The 27,396-nt window shown below is 36.3% G+C and overlaps 1 protein-coding gene across 2 annotated transcripts in view; it reads right to left on the minus strand.

Moving 5' to 3' along the window:
* ANO3 (anoctamin 3) overlaps positions 1-27,396 on the minus strand; it is a 286,084-nt gene that overhangs the window by 179,176 nt on the left and 79,512 nt on the right. The window contains exon 1 of one of the 2 annotated variants that reach the window (XM_053925079.1): positions 18,712-18,831. The exons of the other annotated variant lie outside the window; for it this stretch is intronic. Within the exon in view, the coding sequence (XP_053781054.1) occupies positions 18,712-18,757 (46 nt within the window). The 5' untranslated portion in view covers positions 18,758-18,831. Of the gene's footprint in view, positions 1-18,711; positions 18,832-27,396 lie in introns of those variants that run through there. 2 annotated transcript variants of the gene reach the window in all.

A 27,396-nucleotide genomic window follows, 5' to 3' on the forward strand; every position in this document is an offset into this window, starting at 1 on the left:
ACAAAATCTTTCTTTACTTATGATGAGAACTTTTAAAATCTATTCTCCTAGTAACTTTCAAATACACAACACAATATCGACCATCTCACCATGCTATACATTAATTTCCCATGACATTTATTTTATAACTGGAAGCTTGTTCCTTTTGACCCTCTTCACTGGTTTTGCCCCTTTTCCCACCCCCTGCCTCTGGCAACAACCAATCTGTTCTCTGTATCTATGTGCTCTGGGGATTTTTTTTGCTTTTTTTTTTAATATTCCACATATAAATGAGATCATATGACATTATCTTTCTCTGTCTGACTTATTTCACTTAGCATACTGCCCTTGACATCCATCCATGCTTTAACGAATACAAAATTTCTTTGTTATGGCTAAATAATATTTCACTATGTATTATTACTTACATGTATACATGTATGTATGTGTGTGTACACACACACACATATGAAATGATCAAGATAATGAAGGGGAAAGGTACGAATGATCTAATATTTACTGAACAGCAGATACAAGTCAGACCATTAGAATTTGAAACAGAGTATATACTTTCCAAATCATTGGAAAAGTTGAAAAGCAACTAAACACACACACACAGATATATATATAGAGAGAGATAGAGATATATACCTGTATATGCCACACACTTTCTTTATCCATTCATCCACTGACACTTAGGTTGTTTCCATAGACTAATGTGAGTCATGCTGCAATGAACATGGAGGTATATATACATACATATATATATATTTTTTTTTGAGTTAGTACTTTTGTTTTCTTCAGATAGATGCCCAGAAGTAGATTTGCTATACCATGTGGTAATTCTATTTTTACTTTTTGAGGAATCTCCATACTGTTTTCCATAGTGGGAACACCAAATTATATTCCTGTCAACAGTGCAGAATGGTTCTCTATTTTCCATATCCTTGCCAACACTTGTTATTTCTTGTATTTTTAATAATAGACATTTAAATAGGTTAGTGATGATATTTTATTGTGGTTTTGATTTACATTTCCCTGGTGAGTAGCAATGTTTACCAACTTTTTACATACTTGTTGGCCATCTTACATCATCTGGAAAAATGTCTATTTAGCTCCTCTGCCTATTTTAAATTCTAAATTAGATTTTCTTGTCCTATTTTTTGTTATTGAGTTCTGTAAGTTCTTTATATATTTCTGGCATTAACCCCTTACTAAATATATGACTTGCAAATATTTTCTCCCACTCATTGTGTTGCCTTTTCATTCTGTTAATAATTTCCTTTGCTCTGCAGAAGCTTTGTAGCTTGATGCAGTTCTGCTTGCTTATTTTGCTTTTGGAGTAAATCCAAAAACTCATTTTCAAGACCCGTGTCAGTGCAGGATCCTCTCTGCATATGGAACTGTGCATATTCAAAGTTGTCACTGCTACAAAGTTGTCAGGTTATCCAGTTGGTTACAGAAGATTTATTGCAAACATATTTATCACTTATCCATCTACCCCCAAAACTTCACTAAAGTAAGAATTAAAGAGTACAGTTTTTAATCTATGAGATCAAGGAAAACATGATTAGACAACATTAAGAGACTTGAATTAACTTTCAGAATACAGTAATAAGGTGACAAGGGAAACTAATGAAGTAAAGAAAGCTTCAAATAAAAACATGCAGAATGGATTCCATGAGACTTTCATTAAGAGGGTCAGCACATCGACATATGACTTATTGTGGGAAGGTGGGTGACTCCTAAAGCCAAGAGAGACTGGCATCCTGAGAGGTTTCTCTGCCAGGTCTCCTCCCCTACTGCAGAGGACTCTTCCGTATTTCCTACATCCACCACTCTCTCAGCCAGGGGGCTGAATGTATTCCTCTACTACCTGATCTCCCTGCAGGGAAGTACATCAGGAACCAGGCCCAGCCTATAGACCTTCCGTGTGGCATTTTAGGGACTCACGCCCAGCCAGGGATCTGTGGGTATCTAAGAAAGTTAGCAAAGTAAAAGGCAAAACAGAGCTAAAACATTTATTGTTGAAGAAAATTAAGGAGGCACTAAAGACAATGCAGTATGCTAAAAAAGATGGAGTAGGGGAGGATAAGAAAAATTTTATTACGAGCAAAAGAAAGTCCAATTAAAATTTTCAAAGAGGTTAATAAAAGATTAAGGAGATTTTGTGTTCATAAATCAAGTCTAGGATGCTGGGAAAAATAAAGGGAATAATAAATAGATAGTGTATTAGCATCTAAATTATATAAAATGCTTTATTACTTTATACATAATTAAATATACAATTTACATGTTAATTTATGTATTTGTATGCATTTATCTATATAAAAATTAATATGAATTCATATACATTCATATCTATATATAGATAAATGCATATAAATGCATATAAATACATATATATATATAAAATATGTATATTCACACACAATTAGCAGCATAGTTCCATTCTGACCAAGAAAGGATAATGGGGATCAGTATACCTTCCCCTCTGAAAAAATGGTTTGTAAGAATGTAGAGATTAGGCACCAAGGGGCAGTAATCCCTAAGAGATGGTGACAAATGAGGAGGGCCTATAATTCTGCCAGTTTATTGGCCTGAGAGAGTTTCTAAGACATGTTGCACCAAGAGAATACCCTCAGAAGCGTTACCTGGGGGTGCAAAGGGTGTGACATAATATCGCTGCTGTTTTCTAAAGTCATTTGTCACGATAGTGCTATTTTTAAAACCATGAACCTGTACTACTTTAATGTTGTAAAAGTGTTCAGTGAGAAATCAGCAACTGTTGTCTTAGCTACACCTCCTAATTAGTGCAGCCCTGCGGAAGCTTCTATTCACATGCTGAATCATTTATTTTCATGCTTTATGGTCAAAAGGAAAAATAACTGAATAATGTATTTTAATAGAAACCTGGATTTCATCACCTTTGCATACCAATTTTTCAAGAACAAAATAAAATGAATATTTATTGTGTTAGGCAATTAGTTCAATTTTATTAATAAAAAGAATAAGCAACTGATGTTAACATATTACAGCTTATTTGTGGGTGGTAGTAGAAGCAAGTAAGCATACAATTAGAACTCACTGTGATTATGCTCAAGGAAATGGGGAAAGTGGCTGGGTTTAGTTATGAAAATGATCAAAACAGGAATAGTTTCCAAGTTTATAAAAAAAACTTTGTTGGATGAACAATATAAACAAGTTACTTAAGGGGGAAATGTGTGAATGATCTAATACTTACTGAACAGCAGGTACAGGCCGGGCCATCAGCAGAATTTGAAACAGAATATATATATAAACATACATATATATATATTTCAAATCATTAAAAAAAGTTGAAAACAAACAAACTGAACTTCAATATATCAAAGATAGAAAGCAACATAAATGGTAAAAACCTTAAAATCCAGGCAGCATTAAAGCAAAATTTAAAAGGGCAAGGCACGTTCATTCTGACAGGTATAATTCATATATTGGTAAAGTAAGAATTCTGGGGAAGTCGCATTTATGGAAAAGCATTTAGTTCCCTCGACCTGAAATTCCAAATGAAGAGACCAAAGATGAGAGAGAGGAAGAGCAACAGGATGAAAGTGTATGAATAAACCTTCATCCTTACTTGAAGGCTAAAAATTAAGAAAAGGTTTTGGAATAGACAAAGCCAGATTGCACAAACATCTTTGGTGTTGTATTGCGGGAAGAGAGTTGAAGGAGTTCTGGTTTGAGTTTACTAATGTCCCTTAACGAGAACAGTGGACAGGGCAAATTAAGACACTTTTGCAATCCCTTGACCGCCATGGTATCAATGGTGAGAAGCAATAGCCCAGGGCTAGTGTGTCCATCCCAAACATTACATACAACAAGTGGAGGTGGAGTTTTTCATTGATTCTACTGGGTTTACCTTGATACAGTAGGGAACAGAAACACAAATAAATTAGACAAAAACACACCATTTGCCTTAAGTAGAAACTAAGCTAAAATGATTTTTCATTAGTAAATGTGGTCAGAAGCATAGCCTATCGAACACTTATGAGAAAAAATGGCACCTAGAGAGACTGCCCAAAGACCCACTTTCCCGTCATCTCAAGACTCCAGGTCACTTTACTGGGAAATGAACTGAGAGCAAGCAGTCAGCCACCTTAAGATGTAATGGGGGGGTATAGAGAGAATCCTCTCAAACTGCTGTAGGTGAGCCACCTGGATTATATAAGGTCTTTTTTTTCAATAGAACTGGAAATAATGTCTCAAAAGTTACAGAAGAGTAAAACTTTGAACAAGACATGCAACAATAAACAAAATATAGGCAGCATCTGCAATTTCCCCTTAAAAATAGTGTTCTCAAAAACTGTTAAGTTAAAACACATTAAATGAGAACAAAGCCAGGTAAATTTGGAGATATAATTAGAGTCACTAATAATTATTGGTAGACATTTACAATGCTTTTTGAAGAAACAAACAACAAAATCAACTTATGGAAAACTGAATCATTGATAGAGGATACAATCTTAAGCAACACTTCCGGAATGTAGGAAAAGAAGACAAAAATGATGACAATAAAAAAAAGAGAAGATACATTTTGAAGGTGTCTATCCCTGAGTTTATACAATTAATTGTCACGGTTAAACAGTGGCAAGAATAAAAGAATCAGAAATAAAATAAAAGCATTGCTACAATAAATTCCCCGAGCTGAAGACACACACTGCAGCTCCCCAGGGCTCCCCACACATCAGACAAAAACAATGGAAAGGGATTCAATGCCCAGACATAATTGCCCGAAACTTGAATTTCATTGTTAATAACAAAATCCACAAAAACTTAGGCAGAAAAGGGCAGTTTACCCCACATAAGGAAAAATTTGGCCTGAATTTAGATTCCTTTTTCATAGTACTGAATTAGATTCAAATATGGAGAAGTTATACTACTTAAAGAAAATCATCCCTATTCTATGTATTCTGTAGTCAAAGTTTTTATTTGCATGTGATGGTATCAAGAAAGTGTATTCCATCGGATATAGCCGTGTATTGCCTGCAAAAATTTCATGAAGTTGTACACTTTTCAACTCAAAGATGAATCAAAATATTTATAACTAAACAAATGTAAAACTTGTAGAAAATATTTAAATGGATGCACCTAAAAATAAAGTTAAGTCTAAACAATAATAAACTAGAAAATAATACATAAAATAACCCTAAATAGTGATAAACTAGAACATCGGGTTCTAATTATAATTTTTAAAGGTAGAATTTTTAACAGGCACAATTTTAAAAGGTAGTAATTTTTCTTTTTCAAATATTCTACAAAGATCATGTGTTCTTTAAAATTTAGAAACAAAAAATATATATATATTTTTTTAATTTAGGCCATGTGCAAATATAGCTGCATAAATAGAGTCCCGCTAGGTAGCCTGCTTAAACTTGCTGAGTGTCTGCAATTCGTAACAGCTCCCAGATCAGCAGATCCCAAGTCTACACTCATGCAGTACACGCCACATCTGATGCAGGTGGGTCATCCATGCTGAAGTGTCTCATTCATGTCTCCCAAAGGAGAGTAAGTGTGGCTTTTATTCTATCCCACAGTCCTCAGACAATTCAAACATTGGGCTCTCAGTGGCAACACTGGGCTGGCTTCAAAATTTGGGTTTGCTTTTGCACATTTCTCGCCATAGATCAGTCTGCTTTTTGTTTGTTTTTCTTTCTGCCCTTCCTCTTCTCTGCCCTCTCCTCATCTCTCTTCCCTTCCTTCTTTCTTTCAGATTCCTGAAGTTCTCAGATGAAAGGGTATTGCCAGAGGAATACTCTGCTCCACTAAGAAAGGAGGTCACTGTGCTTAACTATTAATTTCTGGTAATATCAGAGCTCTTCTTAATACTAAAGAAGATTATTTCCTCACTGACTCATTAGTTTCTTTAAAACAATTCTCATTTATCATGTGATTTTTATTAGCAAGTAAGAGTTCCAGCAAAATAGTACCATTTACGATGGCAAACTGGGAAATGCTAGTTAAAAATAACAATTCCATGTACTGGAGAGGTGTGAATATTGCATGATCCTTGTATTTTTGAGATGGTATATACCATAAATGGTTGTACAAGTATAATATATTATAAAAGCAATCATTGCCAATTTTATTTTAAGTTCAATAAGTAGATTACAGAGGGAACATAAACATGGATTTTAAATTTTAAAATGTTACTTTGAAGCTCACCTTCAAGGGTCAAACTCTAAGCTATGTCAAAGTAATGTGTAACTGGTACCAAGGGGATGCGCATGTAAAGAATTAAGTGCATGCTATGAATCAAAATAACTCCTCTTCCGAGTTGAAAGTGATTAATGCATCTAAGTTAACCATCTAAACAATATTTATTAACACAAGTTTCCCCTGTAATAATAAGCTCATGACTTCCTTTCAAAGAGTCCTATAAACCTCTGTGTCTACATTAGTGATCAAAGTCCTTCCTTGGTAATAAGTTTTGAAATGAAGCAAAAGAGGCAAAACCTTGATAATTTCATAAGAGCCACCATACACTTGTCCTGAAAACCCATCTCTTCATCTGGGGTTAGGCTTCTTTCCCCCATAAGTCCTTGTCCCCTGGTGTGCATCCCACCAGCATTCTCACCAACCTTCACTCCATCTCTGCAAACAGTATCCAATGGGCAGGGTCAGAGAGGGTTATTGATTGATAACTACAGGCTTTGGGTTCAATGCCCAATTTTTGCTCCCAGTAGAACACATGGTTTTGGACAAGGTGTGGTACAATCCACTAGATTTCAAGGGAAGCCAGCAATGCCTGGACTTCCAACATGAATACCAAGAAATACCTGGATTATTTTTATTACTACATTACAAAAGAAAATTGCAAATGTTTTTGTTTTGCTCTGATGCCTCTCCCCACCCCACCGTTTTGCCTTTCCTTCATTCCTCTCACAAATACTGATAAATAGCAGAAAAATGGGCTACCTGTCTGTAAGGGCCATCCTCCAGTAGAAGAGCGCACAAAGGAAGAAGTGATATTGAGAAGTTTTCCCTATGGGAATAGGTAGAGATGAATTACTGACTGTATAAAAAGCTCGACAGGAAGATCTCATTTCCACATGAACTCTGTCCCAAGAATGGCACGTGAAGAAGTGTTTTGAAGTCTGGCTTGCACTTGGACAACAGAGGAGCATGATCATTTGGTACACAGATGTTTGCTTTCTCTGATGTATAGCATCAACACTATGTGGCACTTGCTAGCTACCCAATAAATATCTGCTGTCTAGTCATCACTATTGGATTCACATTTTTGATGATCAAAAAAGGTTAGCCTCAATACAGTTGCCTATTTATTGACTACCAACCCATATATCACCATACTTCATATAGCAACCATAGGAAATAACTATTATTTTATAGATACAAGAGTCAAGTTTTAGATAATTTTTGAAGCTGTCAGCTAACACGGCTGATCTATTAGTGGGTAATAGATTATGGATTTGTATGCAACTTTCTTCTTATACTACCTCCTTATACTAGATGCTGTGAAATTTTATTAAAGTACTTCCACAGCATTAATATGGGCAGCCATTCATTTCAATACTGGGTCTGCTCCTAGGAGTTTACTCCAAGGATAAGGATGACCATACCTGTTCTTGAGGCTGCTTTGCTTGCTTTCAAGTGTTTAAGTGACTCCTTGACCACCATAGCACTTTTATGACTAAAGCTATGACAGTCAGTTACCTCTTTAATAACAAATAAGTGGCTAAGAGACAGTCCTATGTTAAAACATTAAGAGTACTGATGGAAAAGAACATAAATTTTAGCAGAGCTTCCTCAGCAGATGTCAAATTTCATAAACTGTTGTACCTTCCATGTTTAGCATGGTGTCTGACATATAGTAGACATTCAGTAAGTGTATGCAGACATGCACAGCCCTGGGGCTTAGGATAAGCCACATTCCCATCCTCGTACACATGTCCCAGTACACGTCAACCTCGCACTCAGTGTTCCTGTCCAGGGGAAATAGCATAACAAGTATCAAGTCCAGACTTGAAAGGGTGGGATGAAGGATATGTGACTAACAGGGATTGGGCATTGCAGGAGAAGGCGGTTAGGAATAGCAAGCGATTGGAAAATAGTATTTCTGAGATGGTAAGAACACTTCATAGATTGTGATCACCCTATAAAAGGTGAGATGTAAGCTGTAACAAAAATTCTGAAATATTCTTTGTTGGTATCTTTGTTGTACCTTGTAACTGACTGAATTTCATAAGGGCCCATAACTTTCCTCTTTGTATGGCATGCAAAGATCACATCCTGGAGTGTTCGCCACGCCTATGTACCAACAGACTATTTTTCCTAATCTATTTTTTCAGAAACAAACGACTCTTCTGAAACACAACGTATCTCATGGTGCACATCCATGAGATTTATTCCCAGGTCTGTCACATATTAACAATGTGACTCGGTGCAATTTTCTTCTCAGTTTGTTTCCTTTATTTGTAAAACAGACTTTTGGCCTCAAGGTGTTAATATAACATATCTGCAGTGGACATCCCATTGACAGACACACAGTGGGCCCAGAACTACTTCCATCAGCTTCTCTTGACCATCTCGATAAACCTTTTGTGCTCTCGTAGAGAACAAGTTTTACGGCTGTATTGTTGGTTTAAATTCCAGCTCTGCTGAACATTTATCTCATGTTACTGGGGAACCTATTTGTCAGCTTGTGCCTCGATTTCCTCATGTGTAAACCACATCTGACAGCGCCTTCTTTGAGTTTCTGGGAGAGAATGAGAGGAAGTATGCACGTCAAGCGCGCACACACTGCTGAATGGCACGCACTGACTTTGCTAAAAATCCTCCATGGATTTAAGACAGGTATTTTTCAGACTCTTCGATAGCAACTTTTCACTTACTGGGAAGTTGATAGCATCTTTTCTTTACTGAGAAGTTGAAGGAAAGATTTAAATCTGACAAAAAAAATCCTTGACACAAATAAAATTCACATATATTGAGTTTTATAGCTGGTGAGTACCATTCACATCAAGTTTTATCATCTTGGTAGAAGGAAGGGATATCAGGTAATTTCAAAGAAATCCTTGATTGTTACATTTCTAGTTGGCCACAGAAGGTGTTTCCAAGACTATATTTGAAGCAGACAATGGTACAGAACCCCCCCATCCCTTTCTGACCCTTTAATATCGAATCATGCTCTTCTTGAAGACAATGGCGTGCTCAAGGACCATGCAGGTCTCAGACTGTACGAGGAAGAGAGTATGTTTTGAATGTTATATATAGACAGAACATCCTTGTGTATCAGTAATTGTCCAATCATATAATTATTAAGTGTTTTTAGAGCATATATCGATAAAAATGAGTTTAGTATGGACTATATATGAGTGTAATTGCTATACATGATTTGAATTCCAAAGTGCTGTTTTCTAAAAGGGCATAAATGCCTCTGAGTGGGTGATTTCTTCACATCTGGTAAGAGATATGACTAATTGCAAGCTGTTCAGTGTGGTGTGACCCACCAACTCTCTCATCTGGGAGCAGTGTGGGAGAGAGGGAGAAGCCTCATTCAAAATACAGTGGCTAACAGAGGCATTATACCAAACACAGTATGCTAAAAGACAGTATTTTCCTCAGTGAGGAAATCTGAATTTACTATGTTACCCACAATTTTTGTCTACTTTAAGTGAATGACACCTTAAATCTTTTTATTTCATATTATCACAGACAAAAGTACAGTGAAGAGAAAGATGTAATTTGGACCCCACCTGAATAAATTTCTCTTCAGTTGCTGACTTCCACACTTACAGTCCATGAATAATACTGCTGTCTAATTTTTATAGGCAGAGTAACAAATCATAAATAATCAGAAATCACCAATGTTATATCAGAAATAAATGTGAATTGAGAGGTTAACAACATATGGGGAGAGTTTTTAGATAATATTGTTTTATAAATTTAAATCCTTGATATGTTGAAATTCATAGACATGATTCAAAAGAAATTAGCCTAACTACTGAACTATAAGAAAAATAAGTTAAATTTAACTTTTCCTGATCAAAGTTTTGTAGAACTATTTACAACATAAGCATATATCATAGTGGAATGTATTAGAACTTTTGAAGGTTAGAAAAATAGCAAAAAAGGGGGAGAGGTAGATTGGTAAATATCTTTTTTTAAGTACACACTCTAAAAAGCCATCTTCAACACAATCCTTTTGGCCCCAACTCATATGGGAGAAAAAGAAAAACTTACAGAAGTAAAGACCGTGCCAAAGCTCATAAAATCGTATGATACATTCATTGCTAATGACAGAGAAGAATCATATGAATCCAAGTTGCTTGACTCCTGCACTCAAGGTCAGACCAAGTCCGTCTCTCTTATTTCAAGCCTGAGGCTACCTTGTGCTTATACGACTAGTCTGCTCTCAAGGTTGTTTTAGACAGGTAGACTAGAATATTCTTGAGTACCACCGGCTGCAGCGATACCATTATGTCTGTGAGAACCACCACTTCGCAGCTAAAATACGTTTCTTATGTCTTTTGAATAGGCCTAAATTTGAGCCAATGTTAGTAAATTAAACTTACTTTACCTAAACAGAAAAAGAAGTTAAATCTTTGCCATCAGCTAAATTTGGGGTATTTTGAAAAATTAATTGGGAAATATTGGTATAACCAAGCAGTTAAGTAAGGATTATGTAGGTTAAAAAGCACAAACTTCATGCTGAGTAATGAACAACCTTTAATCTTATTGATGTGGAGTTGGGGCAGATAAAGAGTATTGGTGTTTTATTAAAACACTAGTTATCAAGTACTGAACTAAAGAACAATTCTGTAGGGGTTACTTACCTTGCACAATTGTTTACTCATAACATTTCTACCTGACAGATAGGCACCTCTACTACTCCTGGTTGTGGCCCTGAACACTTCTTTCACTTTTCTGTCCTTCAGTTTCTTCGTCTGTGGAATGAAATTAATAGAGTTTCTTTTTATGATTAAGTGGGCTACTATAAATAAAGTAGTTTAAACGGTGGCTGGCCAAGGGGAAGCATTTAATAATAGCACCTATTATTCTGCTCTCATACACAGGGGAACTGACACCCACTGAAACTCGTTAGCTTGCCACGATCACTCACTGTGTAAGTCTTAAGGTTCAAACACAATTAATTTTATGTGACTTCACAGCCCTGCTTTTCACTGCACACATTGCCTTTTTCACAGTGACTTTAAATTATAACAGCGAATTATACGAACATACATACCATAGGTACATCTTCTCTTTCCATAAATCAAGAAAGCTATAAAATGTTGCCATGTGTTTCACTTCAAAAAAGACATTCGAGATATTTTGTTATGAAAGAGTATTTACCAAAGCCCCTTGCTTTGCAAAATGTTACACAGTGAAAAAAAAAAGGACCTAAAAGACAAATGAGAGCATTTCGGGTGGGGACAAGGGTCATGAAAGAACAACTGAAGACAGAGCCTGAGAGCTCATCCCTAAGGTTTAACAACGCATGTACTGAGGGGGCCAGTAAATGAGGCAAAACAAAAACTCCTGTTTAGGAACCTCACCAAATTTTGAAAAGTACTATATATAGTATAGTACATATAGTATACTATAGTATAGTGTAGTGTAGTGTAGTACAGTATAGTATAGTATAGTATAGTATAGTATAGTACAGTATAGTATAGTATTATAAAGTGTGGTATTATAGTTAGTATGAGAAACACGCTGCACTTATATTTTCGCAGTACTACATGCATGTACATAGGTCAGTATACCTGGCATTTATATAGTTTGCCTCTACAAATAAGAGAGAGCATTTATTTACAACTTACTATAAGCTACTCACAGTCATTATCTCACCCAATGCTTACATAGTTATATTATTTTACAAAATTGTTTTTCCAATGGTCTCACTTACAAGAATCCTGTAGGATGCATTTTTGTTAAGCAAGCAGATTCCTAGTCTCCCCTGGAGATAAGATTTTATGTCAGAGGGACTGAACATTTTGTATTTTAACAAGAGCTCGGGATGATTCTTTAGATCTTGCTAATGTGATAAACCTTGATCTTATAGTTGAGGGAAATGAGCAGAACAAATTGCTCAAGATACCAGCGAATGGTGGAAACTGTTTAAACCAGACCTGTGCAGTGCATGTATTTGCAAAGTAGCCACCTCCCACCTCTAGAGTACTTCAAAGCCAGATATAAAATACTGCATGTACAATTTTAGAAGTCATTTGTGGGAGATGCCTTCTGGGTAGCCTATTAACTTTGTACCATGACTAATGCAGTGCATTTGCAAAATTCTTGCAGCAATATAATTTCATATCCACCTAATTTTATCCATAGGGAAGTTCTCCCCTCTATGGCCAACTGCATCTCAGTTATAGTGAAGATGTAAATATGGTGGCTCATACTTGGTGAACTTGGATCCTGCAGCTGGTGCAGGCATCTTACATGCTGGTTAGGTTGAAATCAAACAGAAGAAAGTAATCGCCACGTTGCAAAAAGTTATTCAGTGCAATTCAGGAGGAAATGCAACAACAGAAGGAACAGCCACGTTGGTTGCACTAATGCGCCGCCAGCCTAAGAATGTGATTTCCCACTTCTGTAACCTCTGAAGAACTGTAGAATCAGAAGGAAGTGTGGGGCTTTTCCTGTCTGAAATTTTTATTTTACTATGGCCACAGAAGGGACACTGAGCTACTCATGATCTAGCTTGGAAATCATAGAACTCTGCCTGCAGCTCTGATATTTTTGCAGAGAAGAGGTAGAGCAAGGGAAGAAGCCATAGACGCCTGGGGTAGGAATCACGTAAGAGCAGATGGAGATGCCTTCCAGCTGCTTAAATTTTCTTTTCCTCCAAAGAACCTGCACTATACAGAATGTAGAGCAGGTACAAAGCTTCCTTACAGAATGTAGAGCAGGTACAAAGGTGGACTTTGGAGTCAGGCAGGGCTGTGTTCAAACCCCAGTTCCACCAATCATTAAGGTCTAACTTGCTAATGCATGTAACATCTAAACTCAATTCCTTCACCTTGAAAATAGGAAAAATAATGTATGTAACTACTAAAGCTTCAGTGAATATGAAATAATGCAGTGTACGTTTAAGCTTTTGAGACAATTGGTAATAAGTAGTGTTCACACTACATGAGCTGCTACTGCTGTTTTTGTTGTTGTGTTTATTATTGTTTCTTCACTCTAATCCTGAGAGGTGATGATTATAATTCCAAGATTTTGAATGAGAAATGTATGGTTCAGAGAAGAAAAACACCCAAAGCTACAGAATTCATTCACAGGGGCTTTGAGTCTATGGTCTTTTCATCAAAGTACAACTACTTAACACTAATCCACAAATCTTACATCAATAGGTCCTAAACATCAGCACAATTATGAAATACCAATATAATAAACAGAAAAAGGTTGAATGTTTGTGCTTTTTAAAGGTTTGTTTCAGTAACTTGATTTATATAATCATGCTGACCCCCAAATTTTCAGTAACATCCATGTGCAGAGTATAATTTTGAAATCTAGATTCATTGAAAACTTCAGTTCCCTATAATCCTCAAGAAGTGTGATATTTTACTTCAAGATAGCTTTAAAATATTCACATGTTTACATTATAATTACTTGGGATCAAGTTTTTTCTAAACTTGACCATTTCTTTTCATTCCTAAGTAGAGGGTACATATCTATTATATAACTAATACTAGTTTTGCTAATCCAAAGCCATCCTTTTAAACATCAATTGTCCTTGCTTTGAAAAAATACAGTATTTACTCTGAGCTATTTAAGATATGCAGGATTTTTAAAGAAATAGTCCCAGGCATATGTATTTTCTTTGGGGGTTGAAATATATCCACATTCTCTTCCATGGTTTGGCTGGCCCTTACTGGGAGATTATCAATGGGTAACTTCTTTTTCTATGCAGCTGGGAATTATCGTAACAAGAACAATGTCTTCTTTTCGTTAGTCATACATAAAAGAACACACTGCCAAAACACCAGGGAGAGTTAATATACAGGTGTGGATGAGTTTAGTAATGGCATCAGATTTTTTTCTGGTTTTACTGGGAAAGAGTATGTGAAGGTTCTAGATCATGCAGACATCGCGAGGGTCAAAAGAGTCTGAAAGAGTGGATATCAGAGATTCTGAAACAAGGTATTTCTCCTAACACCATCCCTTTTGGGTTTTATGAATTGGGAACTAAACGTAAAGCAGGAAGGTTGCTAAGAAGTTTTATAGGTATGCACCTGCAATAGCAAATGACTTATTTTGAGAAAAAGTGAATGAAAATATTTTATACTCTATAAATCTCCAAGTAAGTGTAAAGATTATTATTATTAAAAGACTTATGTGAGTACAAAGTATTTGATTCTGTGAAATTATTAAAAACACTCTTTTCATGTTTAAATAAATGTCCTCCAGGGTAATAATAAATCACTTGACAGCTTCAGCTTATCCCATTAAACCCAAGTCTTTTAGGACAGGCTGTGTTTGATGTGACCTATGGTCTCACTAAAACTCTTGCTAGATGTCTTGGTAAATAACAGCTACCAGAAGGCAGAACTAGCATTGTCCTTTTCTCACTTGTATGGCACATGAATCCATCATAAATCAAGTGAAACAGAGGAAGCCAGGCTAGGAAGCATGGTTGGACTTTCACCAGAAATCACTGCTGATTTGCCAGCTAGTGTTCCTCCCATATGTACTAAGGAAAAGGCACACACACGCTCACAGTTGTCTGCAAGCATAATGCTCTCCGATTTACCCATGGGACTTCAGAAATAAACCGCCACCCCACTGCCCATCCACCAGAAATTCTCAATTGTACTTCCTAACTCAGTAAACCTCTTATTAAAACAACCTAGAATGTAGTTAAAGTGTAGTAAAAATTCAAAACTACACAGGGTGGGGCAAAAGTAGGTTTATAGCTTTGATTATGTAAAACAGTTTATTCTTGTATGATTATTTATTAATTACCGTATGATTTTCCATACAACTAACTGCAAACCTACTTTTGTTCCCCTCTGTCTGTGGATGTCCTCTTCAGAAGACACAACTTAACTGGCGTCGCCAAGAAACAAAATGCAGACGTCTTTCTAGAAAAATGTAGAGTTGCCTACAGTTCTCATACAGGCTGTGTTTAGCAAAGCTCTCAGAGTTCCTGCTTTCCTAAGTTCTCTGCAGAAGGAGGTTTGGGCAGCAATAGGTGTCTTAGTACCATCGATGAGCACAGTGCCTGGCACACAGCAAGAGCTTGGGAAACATGGGATGAGTGGAGAGTGAATACATACCATTTATTTGCGATGAAAGTTTAACATTATACAATGAATGGAATATCTAAATTTATTCTATGGGAATTTTGGAAGTTTTCCTGAGGAATGGGCATATAATTTCGGTAGTTTGTGATTGTAATTCAATATTACTGTACATGGCTATCTTTTGATGGTCTGTAGTCGACTATTTTCTGAAGATAAACCCCAAAGGAAAAACCCTGAGTGATAAAAGAAGTAAATAAAAGGCAAAATGTTACAAGGACACTACTAAGGATTTCTTTTAGTCCTTAAGAGTCAACAAGAGATGAGTGAACAAGAAGGAGAAAGAGGAGGAGGAAGAGGGAGGGAGGAGGGAGATGAAGGAAGGAGGGGAGGAGAATTATTATTATTATTTTTCCCTAAATTTATTGAGCCCCATTCTATGCCAAACTGCTACGAACATCACAAATCTGCAATGTAAATGTTATCTTCATTTCACAGAAGTGGTAACTGAGGATGAGCAATATCAAAGAACATGTAAATAGGAATGGAGAATTAAAATCCAGGGCTGACAATGAGGACTATAGATTAAATTAATGGAAAAAATGGCTTTATATATAGTATTTCATTTTATAGATAACTATTCTGGTGTCTATCCTGACTTGTTGAAAAATACTGCATAATATCAGTGAGGGAGTTTGCGCTAGGGCTGGATTACTACACATACATATATAGAAAAATATCCACTCCTTCAATGAGATTAAATACAGTGTGTGCGTTTTCCAAGTGACGGTGGAACATTCTTAAGTCTAACAGTAAGGGTGTTTTCTGGATAGCTCAGGCTATTTCTAGGTATTATAACTTTAAAATCAAAATAAAAATACATTGACCCCACTTGCTTAAAGCAAAAATAATCTCCATAAACTGGATTACTCAGCTAAATTATTTTCTAAAAGTGAACTAAAAGCAGTGCTTTCCACTTTATCTAGCCCAGGAGGAAAGCATCTCCATTGTTACAATGTCACACTGCCACCTGACCTTCCCCAAATGACAAAGGCAGAGAGATAGAAAAGGCCACAGGGGTCAGGAGTTCAATCTTTCTGTGGTATACATGAAACAAAGTCCAAAGCACTTAAACCCTTTAAGCTTAAAATTTAGGTTTCCATAGTTCTAATACAGAATTTTCTCCACCTTTATTGTGTTGTTTTCAGGATAATGTTTTGGTCAAAAGCACAAGTGTTTTGTCTCATACCTCCTAGCTCAGAAAGAATTTAGAATATTATTTTGCTTCTATCTCTTTGAAAAACTGAAATAGCTAATCCTCACTTTGGTCTTTCACAAATGCCCTCCAGACTTAAAAAGGAATCAAGCAGGACCACTTTAATGCTACATCCTTCGTATCCCTCCTCCTCTCCATATTTTTCTCTGCTAAAATTGCCTTTTGTGCCAAAAGTAAAGAAAGACTTGAAAATATTGGCTCATACTGCATCATCAAGGAAACAATATGAAGTGCCAGGACTAGCAAAATTTTTTATCACTCACACTGAGCAATGACAGTTGGTCTAAAGTTGGCAACTATTTGTTTTAAAAAAAAACACAGTACATATCCATACATAATAAATCATGATGGGGGCATTTCAAGGCTCCAGGTCCTAGAAATGAATCACCCACAGTCATGTATTAAAGGAAGGTATTAATTGTACAAAGCTAGTGCAAAGTTCCAATAACCTTTGTCTTCATTCTGAAAGCTTCTATGTATTTAAAATAATGATTAAAGAAAACACAACTTTCAGCCCTGGCTGGTGTGGCTTGGTGGATTGAACGCCGGACTGTGAACCAAAAGGTTGCCAGTTCAATTCCCAGTCAGGGCATATACCTGGGTTGTGGGCCAGGTCCCCAGTAGGGGGTACTTGAGAGGCAACCACACACTGATGTTTCTCCCTCTCTCTTTCTCTCTCCCTTCATCTCTTTCTAAAAATAAATAAATCAAACCTTTTTTTAAAAAAAAAAGAAAACACAACTTTTGAAGCAATTTAATTTTCTTCAGAACATTTGGATTTGAAGTGGGATTGTATACTAGCTGAAATGTTTGCCTACTGGCCAACCTCTCACACAACTGTCACTCACTTTCAATTTCAACATATTTTTGCAAGAACCTAGAGGTCTTGAACAGTTTATAAAATCATGGAATTCAAAGCTCACTCAGTCCAATATTCTACCTAATATAGGAATCCCTACTAAATTATCTCTGGTGTGTTTATACAGTTTTTGCTTAAAAAAGTCAAATATCTACATAGACACAAGTGTTGAAATATATAATGTATTCTTTATTTATTTAACTATAGTTGGTATACAATATTATATTAGTTTCAGGTGTACCATAGAGTGATTAGACATTTATCTAATTTATGATGTGATTACTACACTAAGTCTAGTAATCATGTTGGCAAGCAAAGTTTATATATATACATATATATATACACACACACACATATACACACACACATATACACACATACATATATATATGGCTTCTGTGGGGGAAAGTAGGGATATTTAAGTAAATGTTTACTTCACTTTGAATGATCAAATTTACCATTACAAAATTCACTTATATCATATAGCAGCATATGGTCAAGTATGGCATAATTACCATTACTAATGCAAAAAAATGGCGACGTTGCTGTTTAATAACTGTTTCAGACAAACTCCAGAAGACTAGGAATATGCCTCAATATAAATGCACTCTGTAAATTCCTTTAAAACAAAATATGGAACAAGGACAGAAAAGTAAGCAGGATAACTTGGAAAAATTCCTGATTAGACTATGAACACGCAGACTCCTACCACTGCACCCAGGGAGAAACATGAACTGGATGCCAGAGAGCAAAAATAAAGCTCCTAGAAGGGGAACCTACCAACGATCACAAAAAATCTGAAACTCAGAGTCAAGCACTGGACACAGACAAAATAAAGTTTTCCAAGAAAGTTTCTGAGCCCCCATCAACAGGCCAACTTCTTGAATTCTCCAAAAACTCATTTCTCCCAAGACTGTGTCAAAGCTTCTCTAGAGAGCTGCTTGCATGAAGCTTATGAGCCATCTGAATCACAGACGGGCAAACATGGTCTGGTCCTTCTGCCGTGAAACCTCACTCAGAGTGCTGGCAGGGCAACCCCACTCAGCGGGCTTACTGCAGTGCACTGAACCAGTCTTCGCGGAAATTCACGTTAAATGCAGTCCCTGAGATGACGAATTCCACTTCTCCCAAAGACTGTGCGGAGGCTCAGAATTCAGAGTCATCTCAGATGCAGAGTGAAAGAGGCATTAAGACAAAGAATAATTAAAAAAAAAAAAAAAACTTCACAGAGTTCTCCACCTCTGCGTAGTATTAGCCTGCAAAAGATGCTCCTACACAATTGCAAGGGCATGCAGAGGGGGACGTGACACTGATAGGGAGCGGGACCGGTTCCAACTGACCTTTTTGCTGTTTAAAGGACTGAATCGAGCCTGAATGATGGACCATTTTCACTCTGTGCGTCCCCGCCGGGTTAGGAAGCTGTCCGAAAGGGAGGCGGAGGAATAGTAGCCAGACTTTCTGAGAGGCTCCCTGGCTTCACGCAATCCCAGAAGAGGCGCGAGCGCGCTGCAATCCGACACCTGCTTTAGCGGGCGCATCACTCCAAAGGCTTTGCGCCCAGTGTTGTCAAGGCAACGTTGGAGGGCGGTCCAGCGTCCGGCTCCCCTTAGTGGCTACTTGAGGAATAATCCCGAAACACCGGCCTCCAGTGCCGCAGAGTGGGTGGGAATTGCGCGGGGTTTGCCGGGAGAGACAGGGGAGGACCTTTTTTAAGGAGTGTAAATAAGTCCCAGCAAATCTCCAAAACCGCTAGTAATTCCCCCTTGTTCAAGTTTTGGGGCTGGTTTCTACCCAGGCACAAGCATTAATTTTCTAAAAGTTGGTCTCTAAACACTGGCACTTACAGAAGGGCAAAAGTTGGGCTCTTCGAGAAGAATGCAACCGCAGATGTGAAGACGTTTTTCTTATTTTCCTCTTAAACTTCAGCATGGAAAATGTGAATAACCTCCATTTATCCAGTAGAATAGTTTTATTAGATAAGCATTGTTAAATGTCTAGCATATTACAGGTTTGTTTCCCACTTCTGCTTCAGCTATAATGACCTTGAATCACATGATAATGACCCTGGACCATTTGTTACAGACGCTGGGGGGGGAAAAGCTTTCCATAATACTTCATTTCATCTTCATAGAACCCCTATAAAATAGGTAGGATATTATTATTTGAATATTGTAAAAGAAACTGAAGCCCCAAACAGCAAAGAACAGCAAAAGTCTATGGTTTTCTGAGTTTCAAAGGTTTGTGAGATCAACTCATAATTGGGTGAGGGAGCCAAATAAAAGCAGATGAGAAAGATACAGAGATTCAAAATTTTTTGAACCTCAAATAGGTTAATTTACTATGACATAGTCTTTTACGTCACCTGTGGTGTATGATACAAGGACAGCAAAGGGGATGTAGCTTTAAGCAAGCTGGCGTTCTTGTTTTATATGGCTGCATAACAAAACACCATGAAACTAGAGACTCAAATCTCTAATTTATTATTTCTCAAGGTATTCTATATGTTCACAAGGCTCAGGCTAGTGGTTCTGACTCAGAGTCTCTCTTGAGTTTTCAGTGGTTGGGCCTGAGGTCATCTGAAGCAGGAAAAGAGAAATTGGATTCTGCTCAGTGGGAAGTGTAGCCGAGATTGTGCAGCCTCCATTAATGAAGGATAATGGTCCTTCCAGAAGGAACATATTGAGCAATCAGCAAGAGCTCAGTACGCAGGCAATGAAGAAATACTTGGTTAAGAAGAACGAACTCCAGTCGAGTTCACCAGCAACTGAAGATCTAGAACAAACTCCAACTATCTCCACAAAAAGCCCATTTTACAGATATTTTATAGGAGAGGGCACTGAAACAGAAAGCAATCAATAATTTCCGTGAGTGTGTTTTTATGTTTTTGTTCGTTTGCAGTTAATAAAATTCTAACACAACTTAACAACTCATTGGACTCTAATACACCCCAATCCTCACAGGTGAGGATGAAATTAGATGATGTGTTTGAGGAGTATTTCATAGCAGAAAATTAATGTCCAATAAGTATTAGATGTTATAATTATGACTTCTTAGTATCTGATTTTCTTTTTAAAACCTTTCTAAATCATGGGATTAGGAAAAATATTTTTGAACTGTGAACATTAATTCAATTGTTGATCAGGAGGAATAATGGCAAGAATTAAAAGGCTCTAATTATACTCTTCACTGCCAGACCAAGGTACTATTTTCCATTTTCCAGAACCTCTTGTTTCTGTAGATGTCTGACTTTCTCCAGCCATCCCCATTATCCATAACCCAGCAGGAGGTAGGGGTGTGTGTGCTGGATGGAGCTAGAAATGGGTTACAAATTCCAACCACTTTAGAAATTAGTTCCCCACGAAAAAAGTAGTTTTGCATTATTTCTAACACTGTTGCACCCTAACCTCTGCACTACAGTTATGATTGCATTGTCTTCTTGTTAAGTTGATTACTTTTAATTGGAAACATTTTAGGCTGGACTGACAGATTGACTAGCAGGGAATTCAAAGAACATCTTTGCTCGTTTTAAAATCAGTGTTTTAGGGAAGGTTGCTAGAGGAACAGCTTTGTGAGGGGCCTAGGAATTTAAAGCACCATCTGCTTTACAGGAAAGGCAATGCAAAGATAAGGAAACATTGTATGTGCGTGTGTGTGTGTGTGTGTAAAGAGAGATAGTGTGTATGTTTTGAAAGTGGGGAGTGCAGAAAGAGGGATTTGAGCAAAACCTTCCTAAAAGATAAGAATTCCTCTGCTCTGACGAAAGGAAATATTTTGATATTGACATCTCCATTGTAGAAAGATTAGGAGTCAACGTTAAATAGCCTCTTCAGGGAAGGCCAAACTGATTGTTGGGTTGCTTTTTCTTACTATTTTTGGTTTCAAACATCATCAAATTTTAACAATGAGAAAATATTTATTTGATATAATTTTCAGTGAGAGAAAATATCATATATAGTATGATCTTGACTATGATTGACAAAGTAGGAAAATTAAGAATGAAAGAAAACATCAAAATGTCCAGAATAATTACTCTTGCAACTTAAAATTAAGGTTGATTTTCTAATACCTTCGTATTTTTCTATCATTTTCATACTTTCTACAAATGATATATATATATATATATATAGACTTTTATTTATTATATCCATATCTTTAAACTGCCTCCGTATCTGTCTTTCTACAAGTCCAAGTGCAACTTTTCTTTCTTTTTCAGTTTTGAATCCTGGCTTTTTATTTTCTTGTTTTGGTTTCTGCTGCCTTCGCCCACCCACAGCTCAACACCTGTCTCCTGTCCTCCCAGATGATTAATTTATCAGGCCCTGTGCTAGCTGTCGCTTTCCAGAGACGCAATGACTCTGGTCTTTATATCACCAGGAGGCTTTTTATTCCTTTGATGAGTGAAAAGATGAAGCAAATATAGTTAATAATAGTGTGACAACTGCATGGTGACATGATTACTAGACTTGATTTAGTGATCACATTGTTAAGTATATAAACGTTGAATCACTATATTGTACACCTGAAGGTAATATAATACTGTGTACTAATTATACTACAATATGTATGATTTTAAAAATAAAGTCTGATATGTGACCCTTAGCTTCGGCAATTGTGAGTTCCCCTGTACTGTGCTCTATCGTAGGTAATGAGGGAGTTCTGTCAGGATCTCTTTGCGTTTTGAATCTCTGACTTAATTGAAAATGAAATTGCCAGGTCTGCTTCTCATTGCCTAAGTGGAGACAGAAATAGAGATAGAAATTCTCTTTGCAGTCATTTCCTCTGTAGAACTCAGTTATGTAAGGTACTAATGGTTGACGTGAAAGAGCCAAGTCATGTCGGTAATGGTTTCATCTGCAGAGAGTAGGAACAGAGGAGAGAGACGGATCTCCCTGGGAGACATTATTAAGGGAGACTATGGTCTCCCCGAGAGAAAATTAAGTGTAGAGTGTCTGTTCCTTCAGAGACCAGTGCAGTTCCTGCCACACAAGCTTAATAAATGCTTACTAATGAATAAGTAAAAAAGGAATGAAGTTAACATTTTTACATGACTTCCAGAAAAATGCTTGTTCAGTACCCCGAGCACTGTCTTCTTTCTTATATAAAGCCAAGGAAAATACATTAAAATATTATATATATATATATTTAAAATATGTTTATATTTTCTATATTTGTATTAATATATTAAGTACTTCCTTGGTTCCGCTTTGCTCTCCACACTGTATTAAAGACACATACAAGCTCTTAAAAGGAAAACAAAGGCAGCTGGGGTACATGGGAGGGTGGAATACAATTCAAAAATTGCTTCCCCAGAAGTCTATGTTTCCTGGACACAGGCGACAGGACCAGAACAGAATTAAGCAGGTTAGTCCCGCCGATATTCCGACTGGGAGCTCAGAGAAGCCTTCTGCAACGGCATTCCTGATGGATGAAAGACTCAGCGAAAGCAGTAGAAGAAAACAGCAGCCTCCGACTTGTTTGAATCTGGCCTGTCATGGTCTTATCACATAATATTTTGAAGAGACAAGAACACAAAATAATTTGCTTAAGAAGATAGCATCAAGAGAAGACAGATGTGTGGAACAAAGTAGGTGATGATGGGTTAAACAACAGCTTGTATCTTATGTCCCTGCCAAAATCTTAACAATTGTTTCTTCAGGTTGCTTGTAGAATCAAGTCCATTTTCATTGTTTTACCAGTCAGGGAGCTCCATGACCTGCTCTCCGCATTTTTCAATTGTGTTTCTGTGACTCTCTACAAAATCGTGTGATCCTATAATTTTTTGCCCCCTGCTAGGCCTCTCTGCTTTTGCTGCTGCTGTTTCTTCTACTTGGAATCCTTATCCTGAAACTTTTGTCTTGCTCATAATTTTTCTGAACCCCTACCCATCCTTCAAGGCCCCAGAGCAATGCCATTTCCAGGATGAACCCTTTCTTTATCCACATCCATCCACTATAGTCAGTCAGATGTGGGTTTAGCCTCCTCTAATTCTCATAGATTACTAATAACCCTACTTCATGGCTTTTTTAACTATGTTTTCTAGCATGCTTTATATATACAGGGAGGGGGAAAGGTAGGTTTACATTTGTTAATATAGAAAATAATACAATAATTACTAAATAATAATAACTTTGTTTCATGTACTCACAACGGTAAACCTACTTTTGCCCCACCCTGTATATAAGCTTTTGAAAGTGGACTCAGTCTTTTCTCCTAGTTCAGAAAAAATACTTTAAGGAAAACTTTGTGTTGACTTATTTTTCTATTTGTCACAGTCCCTAAAAGATGGCTTGACACATAAAAGCTAATCAAATACACATTTACACGATCTTTATTTATTGTTTTTTATTAGTTAAAGGAGTCTAATAAGACATTCAAATTCAGTATATTAACTGCTTTCAAAATTAACATGCAAGACTGTGGTTTTTCTCTGCTTTGTGACTTGATTTCTTCCAGTCAGATAATTTAATAAAGACTGCTTTGGCTGTGGTTTCTTTGAAAAATCTAAGAACGTGATAATTACTGATTCATTTTCTATGTCTGCTCAGTAGGGAGTGGAGGAAATAAGCACTTAAACTAATAACTGGTCATACTGGCCACTATGCTACATTTGGATGAACTGACATCCTTCTGAGCAGAGCTGATTCTCAGCTGGTGCTCTGGGGCTGGTGGTGCTAGTGGTTTATGGCTACAGTCTTCTGATAACTCTATGCCCTGGCTGACTGGTCTAGGACTGGGCTATATTGATTGCTTGGGTGTTTGCCAATAGCAAGGTGAGATGAAGGTAGCTTTTGTAGGAACCTATCTACATTTCAGAGATAGTATGTTCTTGACTCCTGAGAAGCTAGAGTGACTGGTTGTGAACACTTGTGGTCTCTATTTGAGCATAACCAGTCCAGCTGGAGCAAGGAATGTGTTTGCTGGCTTGTCATTCTTCCAGAGATTAACAATGTAATGCTGAGCAATGTTTTTAAAAGAGAGTATGAATAAATTTTATTTACTGGAAAAAAGGTTTCTTATGCATTGTTTATTAACAAAAGCAGACTGCAGAGAGTATTGCAGTATGAGATAAATTTTTGCAAAATATTATGAAGCATAAGATATATCTATAATGATAACTCAAAATATAGCTAAGTGCACATGGAGGAGATATTGATTTTTTACATTTTGCTTACCAATATTTTAACCTTATTCTGAATTCATTCTTGAAGGAAACTTATATTCTGGGTTGTCTTTTGTCACGGTGTAATTAATAACCTGAAACTTTTAAAAGTGTCCTGATTTAGACAGTAAGTTATGTGGTCACATTAACCATCAACCATGTCTTATGTTAGAAAAATAAGTGTAAAACCAAAGTGCAAAATGATAACAAGTATTTAAAAATTATCTGAATACAAAATATCATCATGCCATTTTAATCCAATGATAGCTCAGATTTAAAATTGAAAAAAACAAAACAAAAACAAAGCCCAGCACTTTGCCATGGAAGCTCCCTTTTTAACCCAGCAAAGGAATTCAGAAGGAGGGCATTGCTTTGGGGAGTGTAGAGCCTCAGAACTTGCCCTGGTATAGGAACTGGCATGCTGGCAAACATGGGTTAGATAGATGCTCCCTAAGGCCGGTTCCACCTCTCGTATTCTAGGATTCTCGCCTGCTGGAAGAGAGTTTTTCGTACTCCTACTTCATAAATACAGTCTTTATGACTGGTTTTACCAGGGTTGTTACTCCTTCTCCTCTGAAGGAAAATAGTGGAAATAGTACAGAAAATCCCCTTGATTCAATCTCCAAAAGAGATAACTTTGTGGGGATCTGAACTTCAGTAGAGTCTGAAATTAGACACTATAATACTATAAAGAGAAATAAGTTTGCCAAAGCAAAAGTTATAGGATGAAAACACTATTGAATTAATTACTTAACTCATGAGACAGCATTATATTTACCTTAAAAGCAATATTGGCAACTTGAAACTATTTTTGTATCAATAATCTGGATGTCAGTTACAGCCTTTGTATTCATTTAAACAAATCTAAGAAATCTAGATTAACGTCATTGAATAATCGATCACATTACGTCATCTTGAAAAACTTTTGGCAATCATACTTTCTATCATACAGGGTGGGGTAAAATAGATTTATAGTTGTGAGGATGAACAACGCAGAGTTTATTCTTGTATTATTAATTATTGTATTATTTTTCATACAAACAATTGTAAATCTACTTTTGCCCAACCCTGTAGAATGTTCTTCTTCCTCCCTTCATATAATTTCTAAAAGTAACAGAAGAAAGCTACATATTTTCTTTTCAGTATATTTAAAAACATATATATATTTGAAATCTATCTGCCAAATTCAGCCAGGATATGTATTTTTTGTCTTTGCAGCTTTATGCAAGAAGAAACAATACATCTTTGCAATTACTTAAGAATAGAAAGCAAATGGTTATGTAAGCCCAGTTCTAAGCCTTCCAAGTTTGTGGTGTTTTATTGTAAAACAATGATTGAACATTTGGAAAATTTTTATAGTGTTACATTTTGCACTATAAAAGCAAGGATTTGCATATGGTCTCTTTCAGGAAATTTTGCCTGTTAACTCTAGTGACTACAGTTTCCAATCTCCAAATTAGATTTTGTCACTTGGGAGTCAGTAAAATATTGACTAAGAAAAACAGAAAAGAGACTGATATCAGATTGATAAAAGTGACTTCACCCCAGAATCACATACCCAAACAAGATATAATTTATTCTCAAGTATAGAAAGACATTTGAGGGTCTGCAATAATTTGAGAAGTATATAACACACATTATTTGTTTGACAAAACATTTAAGGAAAGACTCTACTAAAATAAAGATGAATCAAGAGAGAGACCTCAAGATAAAATAAGAATAAATAGTATAGTATACAATATTTATCTATTTACCTGTCTGATTAAACTCAAGTGGATAATACCATACTTTTCCCAGGGATACTTACTATAGAGCTATTAAAAATATTGAAAAGAAAAGAAACACTATAAAATAATATTTACTAGTTATTAATTCTCTCAACAAATCACATGGGGAAGAATGTTACAGGAATATAATGAGGAATAGGAGAATGAGAAAGGAAAACTAGAAAGTGAAAATAACCTTCAAACATTCTTTTCTTGAGGAGGGGATCAAATAAGAGGCAAATAGAAGTATATATTTTAATAGACAAAACAATTTGTTTTATGATTATGATTTTTGCATCTGATTATGAGGACAAGAAAAAAGTGAATGTAATATTTAATGAATGAGAAAAGAACTGTAATTTTCCAAAGAGGAAATATGAAATATACTGCACCTTGATCAAGCCAGGAAAAATAAGGAAAAATAAAATACATACTCAACAATGGACATAAATAATAAGTTCAAACCAAAATACAATGAATAAATTCAAGCATATCAGCTGAAATTTCAAACATAAACAGACTAATTTATTCTAATAAAGGCAGATTTATATTTGATTAAAATCAAGTTATGTACTTTATTATTTTTTAAAGAACTTAAATGAAACATTATCTCCATTTACTAATCATTTTACCCCTTTACTTCAATTAAATTCACTATAATATGTACCTGAAGCATACATGCATTTAACAGATATTTCCTAAAATGAACTGCGTACTAGGTTACATAACTCTCCATTAGTGGGAGATAAAGGAATATGGAGCCCACCTTTAAACAAAAATCCAAGCTTTGTACCCTTACATCAATACAGTGCTGTTCTACTTCTTTTTTTAAAAAAATTTATTGTTATTCAATTATAGTTGTCTGCATTTTCTTCCCATCCCTCCACCCCACCCCAGCCAATCCCACCCTCCCTCCCCCACCTCTAAAGGACACATGGACAAAATCAAGGGGGAGTGTGGAGGTAGGGGAAGTTATGTACTTTAAAAGGAATAAAAATATTTAGGGCAAAGTAATAAAGTGGTGGCCAAAATAATGCTAGGTAAATGAAAATTGAAAAGTAAGCAAGTCTAACAATATTAATATCAGTCAAGATGGAATT

This window comes from Desmodus rotundus, chromosome 5 (genome assembly GCF_022682495.2).
Source record: "Desmodus rotundus isolate HL8 chromosome 5, HLdesRot8A.1, whole genome shotgun sequence".
Lineage (NCBI taxonomy): Eukaryota > Metazoa > Chordata > Mammalia > Chiroptera > Phyllostomidae > Desmodus > Desmodus rotundus.